Here is a 19,994-nt window from a genome sequence, read left to right on the forward strand (position 1 = left end):
CATTTCCACCAACAGTGCTGTCCTGCCCCCTCACCAGTGAAATGGTGCTTGTATGAGTTGTCAGAATAGCCAGGAAATGAGCAAGAAAACGAAACCCAACCCTGCAACACCAGTGTGGCCCTGTCTGGGCGTTCTCCCAGACACCTAATCAACTCCAGCCCTGCACAGGCACCCACAGTGCCAGGACTTTTCTCAGAGCTGGCCTGTCACCAGCAGGACTCTGTAAACTTCTAAACTCTGTTCAAAAAAAAGTGTTTTGTAAGAGCAATTATTTCCCTTTCAGGGAAGGAAAAAAAAAATTATATTAAAACCTCTGGCTTTAACTCTTCTTGTATCTCAAATGAGTCACTGGGTTGGGCATTTTACCCTACAGCAAAGATCCATCATCACAGTAACAGCGGTACCTTCTAGCAACAGAATCACTTCATATTACACTCTATTAAATGCAAACAAACAGATTTTGGAAAAAAAATTAACTGTGATTTAAACAAAATCAGTGAAGAAACCTAGACCAGTTTCCAACTTTCTCTGGAGATGGAAAATTACATCAACTATCTCAGACTGGTCAAATTTCCTTTGGCTGGAGTGTGACCAGACTGAGATTTTGGGGGTTTAATTTCAGCCCTCTGCATCAGGAATAGTTTGGGCACAGCCACCTGTCCCTTGGAGCATTGGGGGGGATTAGGTAAGCCCAGCCTTTGCTGTTATCCATCAGTGAGGTTTTATTTTGATAAAATAAATTATAAAAAATGCTGACCAGAGCTGAGCGAGTACCACACAGCACCATCACAAGCCTCTGCCCAACCCCACAAGCACCTGATATTCATAAAGCTCTCCATGTCATGTATTTTTATGTGCACAGGGGCTCTTTTGTATCTGGAGTGCCTGATGCCACTGGGCAGTTCAGCACTTTTCTTCCCATCACAGCTCTTTTGTGTTCACACACTTCCCATTGCCATCCCCCTCGAAACAGTCTTAATCCTGGATAAAGTTTTCTTACACGGTATCAGTGACAAGATACAGCTAAAAATATGATCACAACTCTTCTCTCCTGTTCAAGACCTCAATGATCAGTTTTCATGTGAGGAGAAACTCAATTTCCCTCCTCTGAGGTATAATCCCACACCTCCTACCCAGCAAGAGATGCTAAATCCCAGGGTGGCTTTAAGGCAGGGCAGTAAGCTGTTATTTTTTTTAACTTAGGTTATTGATGTGTCTGTGGGACAGAGAAGGGAGAGCAAAAATTATCTGGTATTCTTTCATTGGATGATCAAAGATCTAAAAGGCATCTTTTGTCATAGCCCATTTTCTTTTTAAACAGAGGAAGAGCAAGGTGTCTTAAAAATAATAAGAGCAGTAAGCAATGAAGCGAATTAATCTTTACAGTATATTTATGATGGGTGGTTATAGATCATCTGGAGTCTTAAGAAGACACCTTGTTTTATTTTACAATGTTGCTGAGGAGTTCTTGGCATGTATGAAGAACTGTTTGGGATTATTAGATATTCTGACCCCAAAACTAAAACTAAAGCTGACAATGTATTTATTTTAATTTAACTTCAAGTCAGCCTTTATTTTACAGAATAGCTACCTTACAGTCACCACTTTTCAGCCCAGGTGCAATGGCTGGATGGCAGTACCTGATGTCTCCACTGTATTTGGCTCCAGGTTTCAACCTGTTTTCCAAGAAAATACCTCAGAAATGAGACAAACTTTGCAGCTGATGTCAAATGACAGGCAATGCCACCTCACTTGCCTCTTACAGTGAAAGAAACCACAATAAACCAGTGGTCACAGCAGAAACGTTGTGCTGGCGCTGGGAATAATGAAGAGCTAGGCTGTAAAAATAAGTTTGCTACTACACTGCACAAGAGTTACTTGTTACTCCCTGAAGACTGGGATTCAAGGGCACACACACAGGAGAATGCTTCACTGCACCAGTGGTGGAGGTAAGGACAAGACCTTGGGTGCAAAGGGCTGAGGACCATCAGGAACTTCAACTGTGCTGCTATTTTTTACCTCCATCATGCCCATGGCTCTCTGAGCTGCTGGCACCTCTCTCATCTCAGCAACAGCTACCAGGAATCAGGTGTATCTCCCCTGCAGCAACACCCGGAATGTTTTCTCTTCACCTTTTCCAGAATTTGGAACTAGTTCCCACAGTCAGAACAAGCTTGAGTTTATGGCCATGATAAGCTTGACTTTTTGCTGCAAAGTAACATGGACCAATGCTGGGCCACTGCCAATGTCCTGCTCCTTGGGGAGTTGTTTACACCTCCAAAATGAGATGCCCATGTCTCCATGGCACTGCTATTTGCTCCTGTGTTGATGGCAACCCACACTGAAGTTGTTCCCAACCAACAGAACTCCCCATGTTTCCAAAACATCACCTCTCCCATCAAAAACCACAATGCAAAACCTGCCCCCTCTTCCTGGCTTGCAGTTTTGCCTCATGGAAACCACTCCAGGACAATTTTAGGTGCATTGTTCCCAAATTCTGGGTCTGGCAAGCCATGACTCACACTTTCCTCTGAAATCCCCCCAGAAGACAGGGGGAGCTCCATACCTCCTTGAGGACCAGCACACACTTGCCAGGCCCCACAGACTGAGGTAGCTCTGCGATCCTGCCTTTGTTTAAATATGGACCTGAGAAGCAGCGGTGGTTGATGTAGAGCTGGGGGCAGCAGTATCTCCCATTGATGGTGCCTGCAAGGAGAAAGCAGCAGTGAGGTGCCTGTAGCACTTTTACATCATAAATCAAGGGCATTTCTTCCTCCTAGATGCAGGAGGAAGGGGAGGAGAATAAAAGAGGCACAAAATTCTACCCTAGGATAGAGGGTAGGGAAGCCTTTGTCACTCAAATCCAACCCAGCACAGGAAAAGGAAGTGTTTTAAATAGTGACTGATTTGGCTGCACACCCTGCTGAAAGGAGGACTGGGAAAGGATTTAATCCATGACATGAGCCAGGGCACTTCCAGAACTCACACTGCAGGGGGACATGAGCAACTCACTGTAACCTGCCAGGAGGGGATGAAGGAACTGAGCCTCAAAGACAGGGAACCAGCTCAGGGAGAACATTCTCTCAGTGAAGAGCCTTAGTAACCCTTTTTCAGCTCTTGTCCAACCCCACAAGCCCTGCAGTGCCATTCCCTGACCCAGCATGGGTCTACAGAGCAGTTTTCCTTGTCTGGGCTAATTACTCTGGGCTCTTTTATAGCCCATGGAGAGAAATGGGAACTTATAGATGTGGCTCATGTGCCTTCCAAGTGATTTTCCACTTTTTTTGGTTATCAAACCCAAAAAGACCCTGCTTCTCCCCATTTGACTATAATGGGGTGTTGGCTGCAATGCCAGCATGTCCCACAGCCTGCTGAAGTAAAGGGATCTAAATCCTGTCCCTGCCACTGGGTTTACACCATTAATTGGATGAATACTGCACTCAAAGCCTCCTGCCAGTGCTAAAGGGGAGAGGAATCTGCCTTTAGCAGAAGCAACAGCCACACCACACAGTCCTGATGCAACACAGGGGACCCTCCAGGTCCTGCTGTACCCAATTTCATTGGTGTCAATTAAAAACCTGCACCCTTCTCCACCAGACAGATTCATCAGTCTTAACATCATCATCTGAAATGGGCAAGCTCCAGGGGAACTCTGATAGCCCCAGAAAGCATGTGGAGAACCAGATCCTGCACATCAGGTGGGTTCACTCCACCTTACACCCCCTGAGGATGTAGTTCCATGTCCCCACCCTGATGACAACTCATTGCCTTTCTGGGGTCCTCCTCTTCCATACAGGACATGGCTCTTTGAAATAAGGATCCTTACCTGTTGTGTCTAGCTGAGGAACTGGGCAGAGGTCGTGAGGTATTTTCTCAACAGGCACTGCGGATGGTAACCTGTTAAAAGAGAAATTTGGTATATTTAGTAGAGTATTTGGTGCATTTAATACCATCAGACAGGACAAAGGGCTAAAACCAGTCCTCAGGCTGGACCAAAAGATACACCACCTACAGCCTGGGGTGAGGAATGGAGATACATCCAACACAATTCCACTTCCACAAGGTTGATCACAGACCGAGGTATTGCAGACAAAGGAGCCAGATCCAGCCCTTCTTTAAAAATATACTCTGATGTGTCAGCTTTAGACCTCCAGGCTTCAAATATCCTCCCTTAAACCCCTTAAATTCAGGTTTCTACACGCTGAAAGACCTAGACAAGGAAATGCCCTCCTGGTACATGTCCATCCTTCCTAAGCATCCCTTGCTGGCCTTCAGACAGGGGCTGTACAGCCCCAACCAGTAAAAAAATTGCTATTATACACTTTCTAATATGCTAACAAATATTTCAGCCTTAAAAGAATCCTCTTGCTGGCTGTGCTGCAGTATCTGGGCAGTAGTTACCAAGCTACACAGCTGCTGTGTATTATCCCCCAGGAAGACCCAATGCATTCCTGTAAAAACACCACCTTAAATAACAAAAAAATCCCAAAACAACTTACTGTTTTTCTGGTTGCACAACTGCAATTCTCCTCTTCCTTCGCACTGCAAAAATGAAGAAAGGAAGAAAGAATTAGTTTTTTACCCTTCTGTCCTGTTAAGTACACCCAGAATGCATAAAAAGCTGTGTAAATGCACTGACTATAAAACGACTTCGAACACAATGAAATGGTACTTAATTACTATCACCGTTTTTTCTTGGTATTTTTTTAAGTAAATCACTACATCATTAAAACCTACTTTAAGGATGTAATAATACATTTAATCTTTCCTCTGGAATGCTAATATTGTGTTTTATGGGATCAGCATAAAAGAAAAAAAATTAAAATAAAAACACAAATATTTTTCCATACAGAAACACATATGGATAAGATTACATTTTACAAGCATGATTACCTCCAGCATAATTTATCCCCAGCTATAAATTGTGATAAGGCTGCATAATGTTGCCATAGCAGTATTCTCCTAAATTAGGCTCTGGCTGCCTGATTTTTAACTTAAGCATTATTTAACTCTTCAGAAGGGCTGATACATTTTAAAATTTGCCTTTCAGAGGTTAATTAATATAAACAGTGAGGCAAATTTTTCACCTGGTGGCTTGAGATTGGATGTGTTGGAACAGGAGAACACCAAGCCACTGAGCTTTCATGAACTGCCTTGAAATGCAAATAGAAAGGAAAGAAATTTGTCTTAATATGCACTGAAGGCAGGACAAAATACTGGGGGCTTAATTGTGCTGTAGGGGGATTTAAACTGAACACTAAGAAAATCTCTGAGCTGGCAAGGGCAGTGAAATAAGGGAGAGATACCTGGGAAAGAGCAAAAACTCCATCACAGAATGGCAGCAATTATTTTTCCATTTAGATGGAGCAGATCCTGTTTTGGAAAGGGGCACCTGGATGGCCTCTGTATGTCCATTCCACCTGGTATTTTATGACTTTTTTTTTTTTTTTTTTCCCAATTTGAGGTCTTTATCCCTAATCCACTCAGCTGCCTGAGTGAACTTGGTTTCCCTCTGACAACCCCACTGACCAACAACCCCTCTGCAAACCCACTGTGCAATCCCAAACCATGGAACAGCCTTCACCAGCACAGACAACTCCATTTTTGGACAGGCTGATCACAGAGACAAATACAAACTGCTCTGCATAATTCCAGTCTGGTCACTAATTAGATTTATCACCATTTATTGAAGATCACTTCCAGCCTGTTTATTGGTCTGCTGGGTAGGCTGGATAGTGTCAAAAATGGGATTATAGAATTTAGGAAACATCCTTGATGTATCTACTGATGCACTATCTGCACTGCTCAGGTCTCCATGTACTTACAAACAGCTTTGTGTGGTGGGGTGAGGTTATAAGCATTTGCTTCACACCAGCCAACAGGGAAAATGTCCATAGACTCCACATCAACAATGTACTCAGGAGAGGGCATCTGTGAACCTATAAACACAAATTTATAATGGGAGTTAGGCATGGGAACACCAAGCTCAGAGCCATTCAAGCACCCATCACGAGCCTGGGGAAGTGAATGATGGAATGTGTAAAAATAAATCTGCTTCCCTGCACCAACATCAGGCACCATTTCATCCTCAGTTTTGCACAGACAGCAAAGATGGAGCTGCTGCACTTATAGTGCAATGTGGTTCAGAGGAAAAGCCCATCAACAGCACTTTGAGGGTGTGCACTGCAGCAGCCAAAAGCCAGGGAGGTTAAACATACATAACTTCACTCAAAAAGATGGCCAGGCTGACCCCTGGATATTTTGTAAAGTTGCATAATTGAGTTAGAAGGACTTGTTGAATGCTTGCTCTTAATGGTAAGAGAATGTATGTAGGCTTTTGCCAGGGTGGTAAATATGGTGAGAGAGAGGCTTTTATGTTCCAGCTCCCCTGAAGCTTTTTTGTGCAGCTCTGCCCTTGAGTCCCGTTTTTTAAGGGTGGAAGGTGGCCACTCTTCTGTTCAGAAGTGCCATGAATTCTCCTTGGGTTCCTCACATGAAACAAGAGCTGATCACCAACAGAAGAAGAACAGTATAAAAATCCCAGGTGGGACATGCACCAAGGTCTCTGGCATGATGCTGACTCCAAAACTTCACCTGAAGTCTCTATTTAAAGCAATTACCTTCCAATTTGGTTATTACAGCTTCTTTAGAAGACAATATCCCATCTTCATTTATGTGGGTCCCACTCACAGAACCAAAGAATTATTTAGGTTGGAAAAGACCTGCAAGATCATCAAGCCCTACCATTAACCCATCAGTGACAGGCCCACCACTAACCCATGTCTCTCAGCACCACATCTACATGCTTTTTGAACACTTCCAGGGACAGTTATTCCACCTCTACCCTAGGAAGCCCATTCCAATGCTTGACCACCCCTTCAGTGAAGCAAATTTTTCCTACTTTTTTTTCCCTAATTTACCTGATTTCCACTCAAAATCCAGTGAAGATATTCCTGCTGGCTCTGAGTTCTTCCAAAAAAAACCCTCTGTGTCCTGAGTCAAGGCACAATTTAACTACTCAAATTCAAGTTCAACTGTGCTGGCACAGCTGGAGCCACTTCACCTCCTCCCTCTGCCAATTCCACCCCAGGACAGACAGCTGCAGCTCCAGCAGCAGCATGGGGTGATCTCCTAATTAAAGGGACCAAAGGATCAGCAGCTTCCCCTGCATCACCCTAGCCTTGGCATCTGCTAAAACATCTTTGCCTCCTGCTTAGGGCAGCAACTGTTTGACTGTGCACAGCCAGATGCCTACAGGGAGCTTCCCACTAATGTCTGTTCATCAAGGGCCTGTGGTGTAATTGAAACAGTAATTGAACTTTGTGATGGGAGCAGCAGCGAGGCTGAGGTGCAGCATTTGGATCAGTAATAAACCTGCTGCTCTGAGAGTGTGTGGCTGCATGAAAAACCCAAAGGAGGCAGGGAAATGGGTGCTGGTGATCACACTGCTGGAGGAAATAACAAAACAAATGCAATCATGATGTCTGTGTGGATTCAGAGATGTCTTCATGGAGTTTCTCTGAGCCCTTCCTCATGTTCATGCACTATCCATTGAAAATGCAGTGTCTCTTCTACTGGGATATGGGGAAGAGAATGGGATGAAGGCATAGGGGAAGGACAGAGCTTGCTGAATACAAGATTTCAGCAGCTGAAATTCCCTGAAAAACCATTGCTCTCTATGAGATAATACCACGTGGTCACTGCTCAGTTTTAACCTGAGGAAAGCTCCAGTGGGGAGCTCCATTTTCACCTGACACCACAAATCCAGCTAAGGAGTCCATGTGACAACAGTGAGTCAGTGGCAAGACACACACTCAGTGAGCAAGCCATGAATCAAGCCCTAAACAGAGCAAGAAATCAACACAGACCCCACTGAAATGTCACCACATCTGGGGAAAACCAATTACTTCATTACGGTAATGGTGTTATTCTGACAAAACAGACTTAATTATCTTAGAGGTCCTTTCAAATATCAATTATTCTAAAATTCTAAATTGTTATAAAATAACCAGATCAAATGTACTTTCCTGCTTACAAGCAACAAAAAATGAGACGTGAAGGGTCCTTTCCAACCAAAATAGTTCTATGAATATTATGGTTCTCAAGTTTACAGCTGCAGGAACCTGAGGAGCAAGAAAGCAGCACAATTCCTGTTCTCCAATACCTTGTTTGTCTTGTAAGACATATTCACAGTACTGTGTCCTCCTGGCATTGCTCCTGCCCTCTGGCAATTGGTAACCCTGCTTTCCACTTCCAACATCTCACTGCTTCCTTTGGCCTCGCTCACAGGAGTGGAAAACAGCTTTTCTGAGACTCATTAGTTTCATCTGTTGCGTTTTATGCCACTCTCTTCTCAGAGCAAGAAATGTCCATGGGAATTGGGAGGTTAAAGGGAAAACAAGGAGACTGGAAACAGGGTGAAGAAAATGTCTGTTTCCTGCTATGAATCTTACAGGATGGGTAGAACAGAGAAGCAACTCTAGAAAACTGTAAAAGGGGAAATTACAGAAAACCTCCCTGGAGAAGTGATTAACCAAAGGGTTTTCCTCAAATTCCTGGGCTGTGCAAGGAGCGTGCATTATTACTTGTATAAATTCACACCAGAAAGCTTCAAGCTCTAAAATCTAAAATGAACCAGTAAAAATTAACAATGCAGATGATGAGTAATAAAGTAGCAGAGAGCATTGAGCATCCCATCAGTCCTGAGCTCCTCCTCCACCAGGGGGGAACCACACTGCTGCTCATTAAATGCTCGCCCTCAAGTTTAGGGTTTTGCTACTGTACAAAGTGTGATTTATCACACAATATTCCCTCATGTCTAACCCTCATGTTAACTCCTGTGCTCCTGGTTTATGGCTGCAGCCTGGGCTGTCAAACTGGGAAACTGGGAGGGCAACAGTGAAAGCTTCAGGCCTGTGATAAATGGTGGGACCTGAGGTCTTCAGTGAGGGCCTCCCATGGTAGCTGGGGAGCCTTGCTGCTTCCAGAATATAAATAATCAGTTAGAAACAACACTATATTAATGGAGTCAAAAAAACCCATGCCACACTTCAAGCCACATTTATTTTAAAACTCTGCAAGCAGAGGATTTTTTTGTTGTGCTTTTTTTTAATGCCTGTTTTTAGCATAACACTGTGCATGCTGTAGTGATGTGATGTATTCCTACAGCAGCAAAGATTTCTTTCTATTTTTGCAGTCTTTTGCATCTTTCCTGTTTACTACAGATCGTTCAATTCCTGGTATCGAGACATAAACCAAGCTTAAAGCATCTATATATCAGGACTCAAAAGAAAGAAGATGCACACAGAGTTTTTTTATGGTAAGTTGTAAAAAAACATCCTTTAAGAAATTAAAAGAGTAAAAGGCAGAGAGAAAGAGACAAGGGAAGGAAGCAAGGTGGCCGTGTGTTGCCCTCTTCCTACATCTATCCATATATTTGGCATATCCATGTGAAGGCACCTGGTCTTTTAAGGAAAGAAGTTGCCAAAAGAGGTCAGATTCCTTGATCAGATGGGTGTAAAATCAACAACAGCCTTAGTGAGAATTAAACTTCAAACAATTGGTGACTCCAGCAATTAAAAAAAAAAAGTTTTGCCCTGTGTCCAAACCAAGCTGCAGATGAGTTGTTGCTACCTTGAGGTAGAAGGCAAACAATTATCTTAGAGTTAAAAACCAAAGACTGCCATTGCACACAGCTCCACCAAAAGCAAACACTCAGGAGGAACTGTAATACTCTGGGTTACCTGGCAATGTTTTTACCATCTTTAAGGGCTTTGATTAGAGACCTCTCCTCCTGTATAAACTATCAGGTTGGGAACTGCTGTAGAAGATTCAGTTGCACAAGTGAGGCAAGCTTCCATTCCCAGGATGAAAGAGTACAACGAAGGCAGGGCTGTTATCACAGTGATAAAGACCATGTGGATGGGAGTGTGGAGGAACTTGCAGCTCCCCCAGAGAAAGAGCAGCTAAATGTAATTCCTCAAACACAAGCAGCCTTTAGAGCACTTACCTTCCAGGTGCAGCCACATCAACCTTCCTTTCACCGAGGTGATGGAAGCAACACAAATCTCTGCAGGGTTCCTGGGGTTCACCGCCTCCAGCTTCATGTTCTTGGTGAAGCCACGGCTGAAGGATGTCTGAAAGAGTCAAGAGACAATGCTGAAACATGGTACTGCAGCAATGCACAACTTCAACCAGACCGTCTGCTGGGAAGTGTAAATTTAGCATGGTTTGCTTTCCACTGGAAGGGCAGAGTACCCTGAAGAATGCAAAGGCATCCAGAGTCAAATCAGAGCTGTGCTGGTGCAGCTCACAGTGAGGCAGCTGTGCCCCTGCAGCACATGGGGGTCTGTGGGGGAGTACAGACCCACCTGCTGCCCCTGAAGGACCCCTGTCTGAGGAGAAGGACACCCAAAGGAAGCTGTGACCCTGGAGAGAGGAGCCCGTGATGAAGCAGGTTTGAACCCATATCCACATGAAAAATCAATGATGAAATGCATGTCATGTTCTATTCCTCTCCCTGACTCCTAGGAGACTGGGAGGAGGTTGCTCCACATCAGCTCCAAGTATGTTTGAATGTTTGCCAGTGATGCATTTTCTGTTAATACGATACTACCCAGAGGGTTCCCAGAACTCCCGTGCTTAAGCATCTCTCACCTTGCTAGGAGAAACTTCATAAAGCAAAAAGTCATCTTGCCTGAGACCAGAGAAACCTCTTCATACATTCAGTCACCCAAGCTGACTGAAGCTGAAGATATTTGAGTAACCTTTTCAAGTATGCTTTTCTTCATTGAATTTTCATGGATGGGCCCCTGAGCAACCCAATCTAGTGAGTGGCAGCAATGCACATTGGATGGGGGGATTGGAACTAGACAGTCTTTAACGTCCCTACCAACCCAAACTATCCTGTCATTTTAAGCTGAATGAACAAAGCTTCATTGGCTGGAGTGTAGATGGATCCAGTTGTGTTCACTGCCACTGTTCCTTCCAATGTCCCCTCCTGTCACTTATTCTCAGTCTCTCCCCCATCACTATCCCTGAAAACATGCTAATGCAATACCTGTGTCCATACCAGGGCTTCCTTTCCCTGTATTTCCCTCCCCTCTTCCACCTGCTCTGCATCTCTCTGCACATATTAGCACAGAAAAGGTTCCCCCTCTGGGCTGAGATTTTTGCTAATAATAATTGGGATGGGTAATAATTGCCACTGGCTCAAAATTACACCAAACCCTCATCCTATGTGAGAAACTGGAAGCCAGGCTCAAATCCAACCCTTCTCCTATTGGTACAACACCAAGGACCATGGGAACTTCACCTTGAATGACCACTGAGAGCTCTTTGAGACTAAAAACTCATGGCTTTGGTCTCTTTTCCATCCAAGAACATGCTGCTGCTCTCAAACACAGCTTGGACTGCCTCAAGCCTTGCTCAGCACACAGATCAGCTTCACCCTGCAAAAGCTGCTAATGGCCAGGGCTGCAAGAATGCAGGCTGAGTTTGTTTAAATGCCTTTTATGTTGCCTGACAAGGAAATGCCATTTATCATCACCCCGGCTCCTTTCATTGCAGTTTGGTGCTGGAGGCTCATTTATACAAAATCAATGGCAAAACAGTTAGGTGGAGTTTATTTTACTAAGCATTTGGGCACGTCAATCCATTCCATAACTGCCTCTCCTTGTTAAAAATCCCTCCCGGGGAAACAGCTACAGCACCTCCACTGCCAGCACCACGTCTGGCTGCACGAGGTGGGAGATGCAAAAAGCTGCACAAGTGACAACAGAATAGTTTCCTCTGAAAACAGTTGTGTTATTAAGAGTGAAAGAGTAAGAGACACATGTTCATCTGGTGAATGTTTCCTTAAAAAAACAGGAGCAAAAAATGCTCAGACCTGACTTAATCTTAGAGATATTATGCAGAGACTGTTCTCAAGGCTGCCAATGCTGAGAAGAGATCCAGTACTTGGCAAAATGAAAAGAGATATAAAGGAAAGGTGGGGATGCTTGCAGAAAAGAAATGAAAAAATAGCCTCACTATAGTGGTGTGATGCAGCACTGTCCAGCTTCCCTCAGGACTGCTGGAAATCTTTGCTTTAAGTCCCTTCAGGAAGGGGCTCTTTATAGGGCAAAGAAATCCTTACTCAGGTTTGACTCTCAAGTCAGACTCTGTTCATGGCACAGGTCCTCTGAGTTTGTCAACAAAAAATTCACCAATTCACTATCAAAGCCTCCAAGCCAGGCTGCCCCTGGGCTACCAGAGATGAGGATGGCCTTGGAAAACCACAGCTGGTGCCTGTCTCCATTCTGCTTTCAAAAAAACACCCTCAGTCCTGTGACTTCTGAACCCAGTGAAAAGCTGTACAATTCCTACAGAAACCTGTCTGTCCATCATTCACACCACCACTTTACTTTGCAAAGCCTTCTGTGCTCGTTTTAGGTGCACCACTAGCATTTAGGTACCACCATCAGGAGTATTTTCAGTTATTGATGGGATCTCAACCTCCATCAGTTGATGGGCACATGAAGGAGAGCACCAGGTTGCTGGAAAAGATAGAAGCTACATCTGCCTTTCCCCAAGCAATGAATACCTGTCAGATCAAGCTACACAGGACTGTCATTGCCATAGAACAGCCTGCAAAAGATGATTTCAAAAGCTGTGAAATCTTAATGGCATCCATCACTCTAACATCACGGTTGCTGCATCAAGAAAGGACATGAACTCTTGATCATCCAGAGCATCCATGAGGGTTAATCATCCTCTCATGCATTTTCAACATTTAGCATTTTAATACATGTGGTTTGGTTAAATGTATCTCCCCTGGGATACAGAGAAAACATCTAAATTGTAAAATTGGGCAAATGATAGTACGGAATTTCTTTACCTAAATTATTTTTAGTAGCAGCTGATTTAATTGCAGTAACAGTTGAGATCCTTTTTGTGCTGTACAAAACCAGAGAGGGGATGAAGAGCAGGATAATTACAGACAAAGACAAGACTAAAATAGATTTTTTCCTCTTTTAGGGATGGAGACCTGGAACACTCCCCCAGTTTCCTTCCTAAGGCAGCTTCATAGTGCTCTGGGGGAACCTCTCAAAGCCTTGAAGCACCTTTTCTGTGCAAGCTGTTTAATCTCACATGGATGGAGAGGAGCAAAAGGAAGAACTTACATTTCTAAAGCACAGGTGAGGTGCTGCTTCGGCTCCACACTGCTTCTGGTAGTCTGCCCAGTCAAAGTCCTGGCCAGAGTAACCTGCAGGAGGACAAAACAAAAAGAACCATCAGCCACCACTGCACACCACAGAAAGGACAAAATGGTCCCCAAGCAGATGATCCCATCCTGCCTCAGTGCAGTGTCAGCAGGGCTGCTGCTTACCTTGAGAGCCAATGGCTTCTCCAACCACCACTCACACACCTCCTCCATTTCACTGCCAAGTCTCCATTAAAAAGCAGTATAACATAATTACTTTCCCCTTTTTCCCTTTTCTGTGAGCATCTCCCAACTTTTCACAAACTCATAACTAATGAGAAGTGCCACAGTCCCAAATTTCCATGTGGGGCTAGTTATGAACTTCTTTCTCCTGCTATTAGCTATCTAAAAGATGGGATTATGAAGCTGGACATGGATTATTTGCTGGTCCCTAAGGAGTGGACAGGGAGAGGATCAACACAATGAGAAGCTGATCCATCCTCTCTTTCAAAGCAGGAGATAAATTCTCTCTTCATTCATGTACCCTCCCTGTCTCCCCAGCAGCTCAGGGTGTGTGAGCTGAATCCTATCCTAGTAAGAATGTTACAGAAATCTGGAGCAGAGCAGGAAAATGAAAGCAGATCTCCCAGCCTCAGCAAGCAGATCATCCCTTCAGCCTTTGCTTTGAGGTAAAATAAAGAGATTATTTTATATGAGCATCTCTCAAGGAGTTCCATCAAAGAAAGACAAATCAGACCTCTGCTCATCCACTATTCTTACTTGGAAATTTAGGCAATAAATTCTTGGGACAGAAATGTTGGGGGTTTTTTAATTTGTTTCTGGGAGCTTTTTTTTTGCCTGCCTCTTAGTTTATGTTTTTGCAGTGCTTGAAACCAGGGAGTGCTAATCCTGTCCAGGGGCCTGTGGATACTCTAATGACATTACTGCAGAACTACGCTTACTGGAAAGTTTCAGCAGTCACCCAAAGGCCAAATTCTCCCCTCAATCTCTCTTCCTGGCATCTCAGCCTGGCCTCATTTCACAGAACATCCCTAAATGCCTTTTGCATTGATAGTCAAAAAGGGACACTCAAGATCAAATGTGAATGAATCATTTATGACAATGAAAATTGTGGCTTTTTTTCATAGGCAAGGACTGGAATACTGAGTGTAATCTCCTATCAGTCTGCCAGGTCCCAAAAAGAGGTAAATTTTTTGAAAACAACGTGCCAAGCATCCTGCTAAGATCCAAGTATCTTGGATAAGATGATTTCTAATCCTAATAATTGCATTCATGACAAACAAATTACTGAGATAAAGCCTTGAGCTAAGATGCCTGTCTCTGTGGGGCATTAAAGTGCATAATAATTAAAAAACTAAACATGCACGGGGAAGGAAAAAAAGTGCAGTTACTTATTAAAAATGTTCTTTTTCAATACAAAAAAAATCCTTGCACTGTTTTTTAACAATTTCTGCAACAGAATTTTTTTCACACTTCTTCCCCATCTCCTTTTTTATCTCCAATTTAAGCCGTTCACAGATGGGTTTTGCATCTCGATTTTAAGCCACACAGATCTTGTCAGAGTGGATGGAAAAGGCACATTAGAGGTGTTTTAGTGAGGTACAAAAAACTTGGCTTTGTTGTCACCACTCAAACATCTGCTAGCTCAGCCCTGCACCACGGGAATCACTGGAAGCCCTTTTCCTTTAGGTTTCAGCAGGAATGGAACCCAGGAGAGCAGCTGGGGAGATAAGAATAACTCACTGCAGCACCACAAGGAGGATTCCAAAAGGGGAACACCCAGAAATTGACTTCAAGTAAGGCCTGATGTGTCTGTGGCCTTTTGACAGTGAGGCAGCACCTCCAGGGCTGTGTCCTGCTCTGGGCCTTCATGGCCTGAGGGACCTGGAGCGTGCCCAGGGCAGGGAATGGAGCTGGGGAAGGGGCTGGAGCCCCAGGAGAGGATGAGGGAGCTGGGAAAGGGGCTCAGCCTGGAGAAAAGGAGGCTCAGGGGGGACCTTGTGGCTCTGCAGAACTCCCTGACAGGAGGGGACAGCCGGGGACGTCGGGCTCTGCTCCCAGGAACAGGGACAGGAGGAGATGAAATGGCACTAAGCTGCACTAGGGGAGGGTTAGGTTGGATATTAGGAAGAATTTCTTCACTGAAAGGATTGTCAGGCATTGGAATGGGGTGCCCAGGGAAGGGGTGGAGTCCCCAGCCCTGGTAGTGGTCAAGAAACAACTCCACACTTTTCTGGTTGACCAGGTGGCGACCAAAGGCTGGACCTGGTGATCCAACTCAGAGGTCTTTTCCTACCTTACCAATTCCCTGCTCCCAGCTGCCTCCCTAAGCACACAGGGAGGTACCAGGTACCCAGTGCCTCCAGCAGCACATGGCACACACACCCTGCCAAGCTGGAAGGCTCAGCCCAGGTGACAACACTGAGAGTTATGTCTGCACAACTCAGCCACTGCTCCTCAAACATTCAACACCTTCACCGTGTTTGCCATCTCAGCTCTGGGCATGGAAGAGCCCAGCAGCCTAATCAGAAGCAAATATAACAATACAAACGTACTGGAGGTTTTTGGAAGTGGCTTTTCCTTAGTAAGCTTTACAACTAGGAGCATTATCAAAATGTTTTTTCCCCCACTTAATAGCTCATAAAACAATGATTGTGACTCTAAAGGGAAGTGGTCTATAAATCCTGCTCTAATAAATATAAACAGAGCTTGTTCAATGTTTATACAGCAGCAGTTAATGGGCATTCATTTTTGGCACTGTACAGGAAAATACTGCTCTCTATTTCAAGTAGCAAATATTTGCACCTCCTGTTCATGACCCATTTACTCTTTGTTTGTCTTCAATAAAGCCCTGATAGGCAAAAAGGCAAGAGAATGAATATCAGACAAATAAAGGACTCTGAACTCCAATATCCAACCTGGTACATTGTTCTGATGAAAAAAACCTTTGATTTTGAGATCAGAAAACCTCCTTGTCAACCCTAAATTAACCAGGGGTTTGGATGCTTTTCACTTTCCATCTGATTTCTTTTTTTGGTGGTTTATGGGGTTTTTGTTGTGTTTAGCTTGTGTTTATTTTCAAATAACTCATTCTAAGATCTGATTATATTTTAGTAACTCAGAGAATGTATTGCCCATAGAAAAGGCTTCAAGGTGCTGAAATTCAGTTTGGATATGCAGCCCTTATACACAGTATAGAAAATAGAGCAACACATAGAATGTATCCATCTGCCACTGGCTTCATGCCTTTTTAATAGTTTCCCCCCAAGATTTCTGATCTCACAGCAGAAAGCAAACTGATTTTCTCCAGGGGAATAAGGAGAGACTTTCTGTACTTTCTCAGGTGCCCAGGTGGATCCCAATAACCAGGCATCACATGAAGTCATAGAACCACAGAATCACAGAATGATTTGGGTTAAAAAATGACCCAGTTCTACCCCTCTGCCATGGGCAATGAGACCTCCCACTAGACCTGGCAAAGTCAAAAAATATTCACATGACAAATGCTTCAGATATGTCTTAAAATGTTGGCATCTAAAAGATAGTTCACACACACTTGACCCATAAAACACCATCTCAGACAGGCTTTCTATCAGCATGGATTGGAAATTTTTAAGCCTATGGTCTCTTTCAGTTAATTATCCAGCCTGGGGCAAGCTGCATGTGAATTTGGGTGGGAAAAAACCCCAAAATGCTCCATTTATTTTCATTTTTGGCAACTTTTCTGGCCAGTACAAGTGAGTGCTTATACAGGCATTATCATTACACCTGGGTTTCAGCAGGAGAAAGCTAAAGCCCCAGAGAGCTGATTTATGCCAGCAGAAGCAGCAGAGTGGTCATGGATGCACCACATGCAGCTGCATGCACAGAGCTCCAGGACTTTGGTGGGAATTTCAAATTACACGTGCTAAAGAAGCACTCTGGATATACATAAGAGGATTCTGGATCCAGTAGGGAATAACCCTTCCCTTCCCTTGGCAGCATCATGCTTTTTCCAAAATGAAGAGAGAAGTTCACACACAAAACTAAGCTTGATATTTTTTTTCTTTTCTTTTTTTTTTTTTTCTTTTTTTTTTTTTTAAGGCATTTCTTTCTCCCAAACACTGATTTTTGGCAACACACCAACAACCCAGCCAGTTTCAAAAACCTGAAATTCCAAGGAACCAACACATTTTTCAAGCAAAGAAATATTGCTAGGGCACCACAGGTGGTTGTCTGAAGCTGTAATTAAGTCCATTGATACAAAGTTGAGGAACAGCAGGGCTGGACACTCTTTCTCCCAGCTCTGACCTAACACGGCTTGCAGTGTGCCCTGGGATTTGTTGAAACAGCCAAGGAAATCCCTCCACATTCCCAGGCAGGCAGCTGTTTTTAGCTCAGACATTCAAATTTAGGAGCTTTGCTTGGCCTCAGTGTTTTACCAAGGTGGATGAAACAGGGTTTGCCTCTGCAGTGACTGGACTTTCAATGCTCCTTTTGCTCTCTACACACACAAAGAACTGCTAGGATTCATTCCACAGGAATTAATGAGGTTTTCACAAGCCTGAATCAAGCTTCAAAGCACAGGGACATCAATCCACCACAAGACACATTTGTTGAGATGTTCATGGGCTGGCTGGAGCCAGAACAGCCCCAGACACTCCAGAGAACTGCTCTGAATCTTGAGATACTTCAGCTGATGCTCTGCAACAACCACCACCACAATTCTAAATTAATAACATAAAATTCTAAATTTTATTCTAAATTAATAAAATTGTGGTAATAACAAACAAATGTCCTTCAGAGTAAACCCAAATATCATTGAGAAGGAATACAAACCCTTGGGAGGTGTGAGATTGACTCCGTTTTTAAGGCACCACTGTATTGGCAAGATCCCCAAGGAATCCGCATGGCAAAGCATCGAGATTTTGCTGGGTTCAGGTCTCAAGTCATCAATGGTCACTTGTAAATAATGATTGTTAAAAACCTAAGGGGTGAAAAAGAATAGACCAAAATCAGGAGTTAGATCTGCTGCAACATTAGGTAAAGTAGAAACCTGAAAGAGCCAAACCTGGGGATCAAACTACAGAAAATAATTTGCTCTCACCTAAACCTTTTCATCAAAGTGTTTCTACCCAAGGGATCAAAGTCTGATAGGTTTAGAAATAAATCTATTTTAGAGATAGGTGAAATGGAGCAATGGAAAGTGCTGAGGTTCAGGGTCCCAAAGTTGAGTAGCAACTGGAGATGATCCTTAAGACACCAGAACCTTCCTCTCTCTTGCATTTGAGTGTGTGGATTAAATATCCAGCTACAACCTCCATACAGCTGTTTCATTTCTGCAGGTTTCTCAGATGTACAGGGAAAATGCATATGGATGGAGGGAAGACAAAGACAAAAGAGGGATCCTTCTTTTTGCATGCAAGTGGTAGATGAACATGCTCATCCCCACTGGTTTTAAGTACATGGAATTAGCTGGTCATCCTTATGGGAAATAAAGAATTAATTAGGAACATCCATGGATTTTAAACCTATTTCTTAATGTGTTCTCCAGCCATTTAAGTATCACTCTTGGTTTTTTTCTAAACGTGGTGGAAATCAGGAAGGTTTTCCCAGTCAGGCTCTTTTCAGCCCTCCTTTTTGAGCACTCACCTTGGTCACTGATGCAGGACAGATATGAAATGGCTCCCTCATATTCACTGCCTCCAGCTTCATCCCCACAGTGAAGAAATGGTTTCTCAAATCAGCATGGTCCTATCGGAAGAGGAACACGTGGTGACACCAAGAAGGAGCCAATAAATCTTAAAATCTATTTGAAAGGCATCCATGTGGGTTTTCTCAACTTAACTGGTCCTGTGTTCTTTTCACACCAACCCAACCACAGAAAGAGGGGACAACCTCAGTCCTAGGGCACATCTACAGCACCAAGCCCATCATACCTGAAGCACAGGGTATGTCCATCTCAGCAGCAGCAACCAACCAGAACATGGTCCACAGGGAGACTGTGCTCGCCAAAATGAGGACCTGGCTGAGAAACTGCTGCTTGAAAATCTCCAGTGGGCAGAACCTCTCCACCTCTGACAGCCACCACCCTCTGGGAGCAACTGAGAGTCCAGAGGTGCCAAGACCCAAACTGAAGCCCCCAGGAGTAATGCACAAGATGGATGCAAACAGCTCAGCACAGCCCTGATTTACCCTGATGGATGTCCAGCACCTGCAGGGCACCAAAATAAGCACCTGGTCTCCATGATGGCAAGATGGAAAGGTATTTTTTTCCAGCCAGGAGACTGGAAATGGATGAAGGCTTGGACATTGAACTCAGACACAAAATGTGGGCAACTAGAGAACAAGATGGGAAAGCAGGCAGCTGTGTTCATGTGCATGCCCAGCATAACACTTCCACCTGGGATAAAACCTGGCTGCACCCACAGGCTACACGCAGAGGGTTCTGCACAGCAGCTCTGGGGATGCAGTCCTGAAATTCAGAAGCAACCCAGACTCAACTCCTCAGTTTGCCACCAGTTTAGTGTTTTAACACCTAATTACTCCATCCCTTGTGATCCCTATCTAACAGTCACACAAGCTGCCACCCTAATTCCAGGGTAATGACTGCATTTTGTGTTCATTCAATAAAAATGTCCCACTGTATTTCTAAACCACTGGTGCATTAGCCAATACAAGCATAAAGAGAGATGATGTTATATTTAGCACACACTCACAGACTACTCCAAAATACATGCAGAAAGCTTGCTATCTAATAAGTGGTTAGCAACAACAATCCCATCTACATTCATTGCTACACGTGGTATTC

At 43.9% G+C, this 19,994-nt stretch overlaps 1 protein-coding gene across 1 annotated transcript in view; it reads right to left on the minus strand.

The window, feature by feature from the left end:
* SFMBT2 (Scm like with four mbt domains 2) overlaps nucleotides 1-19,994 on the minus strand; it is a 90,874-nt gene that overhangs the window by 21,060 nt on the left and 49,820 nt on the right. Inside the window, exons 7-14 of the mRNA XM_033514583.1 lie at nucleotides 18,836-18,937; nucleotides 18,023-18,170; nucleotides 13,164-13,246; nucleotides 10,010-10,136; nucleotides 5,826-5,939; nucleotides 4,500-4,542; nucleotides 3,827-3,897; nucleotides 2,567-2,706 (exon numbers count right to left, since the gene is read on the minus strand). Coding sequence (XP_033370474.1) covers nucleotides 2,567-2,706; nucleotides 3,827-3,897; nucleotides 4,500-4,542; nucleotides 5,826-5,939; nucleotides 10,010-10,136; nucleotides 13,164-13,246; nucleotides 18,023-18,170; nucleotides 18,836-18,937 — 828 coding nt within the window. The remainder of the gene's footprint in view (nucleotides 1-2,566; nucleotides 2,707-3,826; nucleotides 3,898-4,499; nucleotides 4,543-5,825; nucleotides 5,940-10,009; nucleotides 10,137-13,163; nucleotides 13,247-18,022; nucleotides 18,171-18,835; nucleotides 18,938-19,994) is intronic.

The sequence above is a fragment of the Parus major genome, chromosome 1A (assembly GCF_001522545.3).
Source record: "Parus major isolate Abel chromosome 1A, Parus_major1.1, whole genome shotgun sequence".
Lineage (NCBI taxonomy): Eukaryota > Metazoa > Chordata > Aves > Passeriformes > Paridae > Parus > Parus major.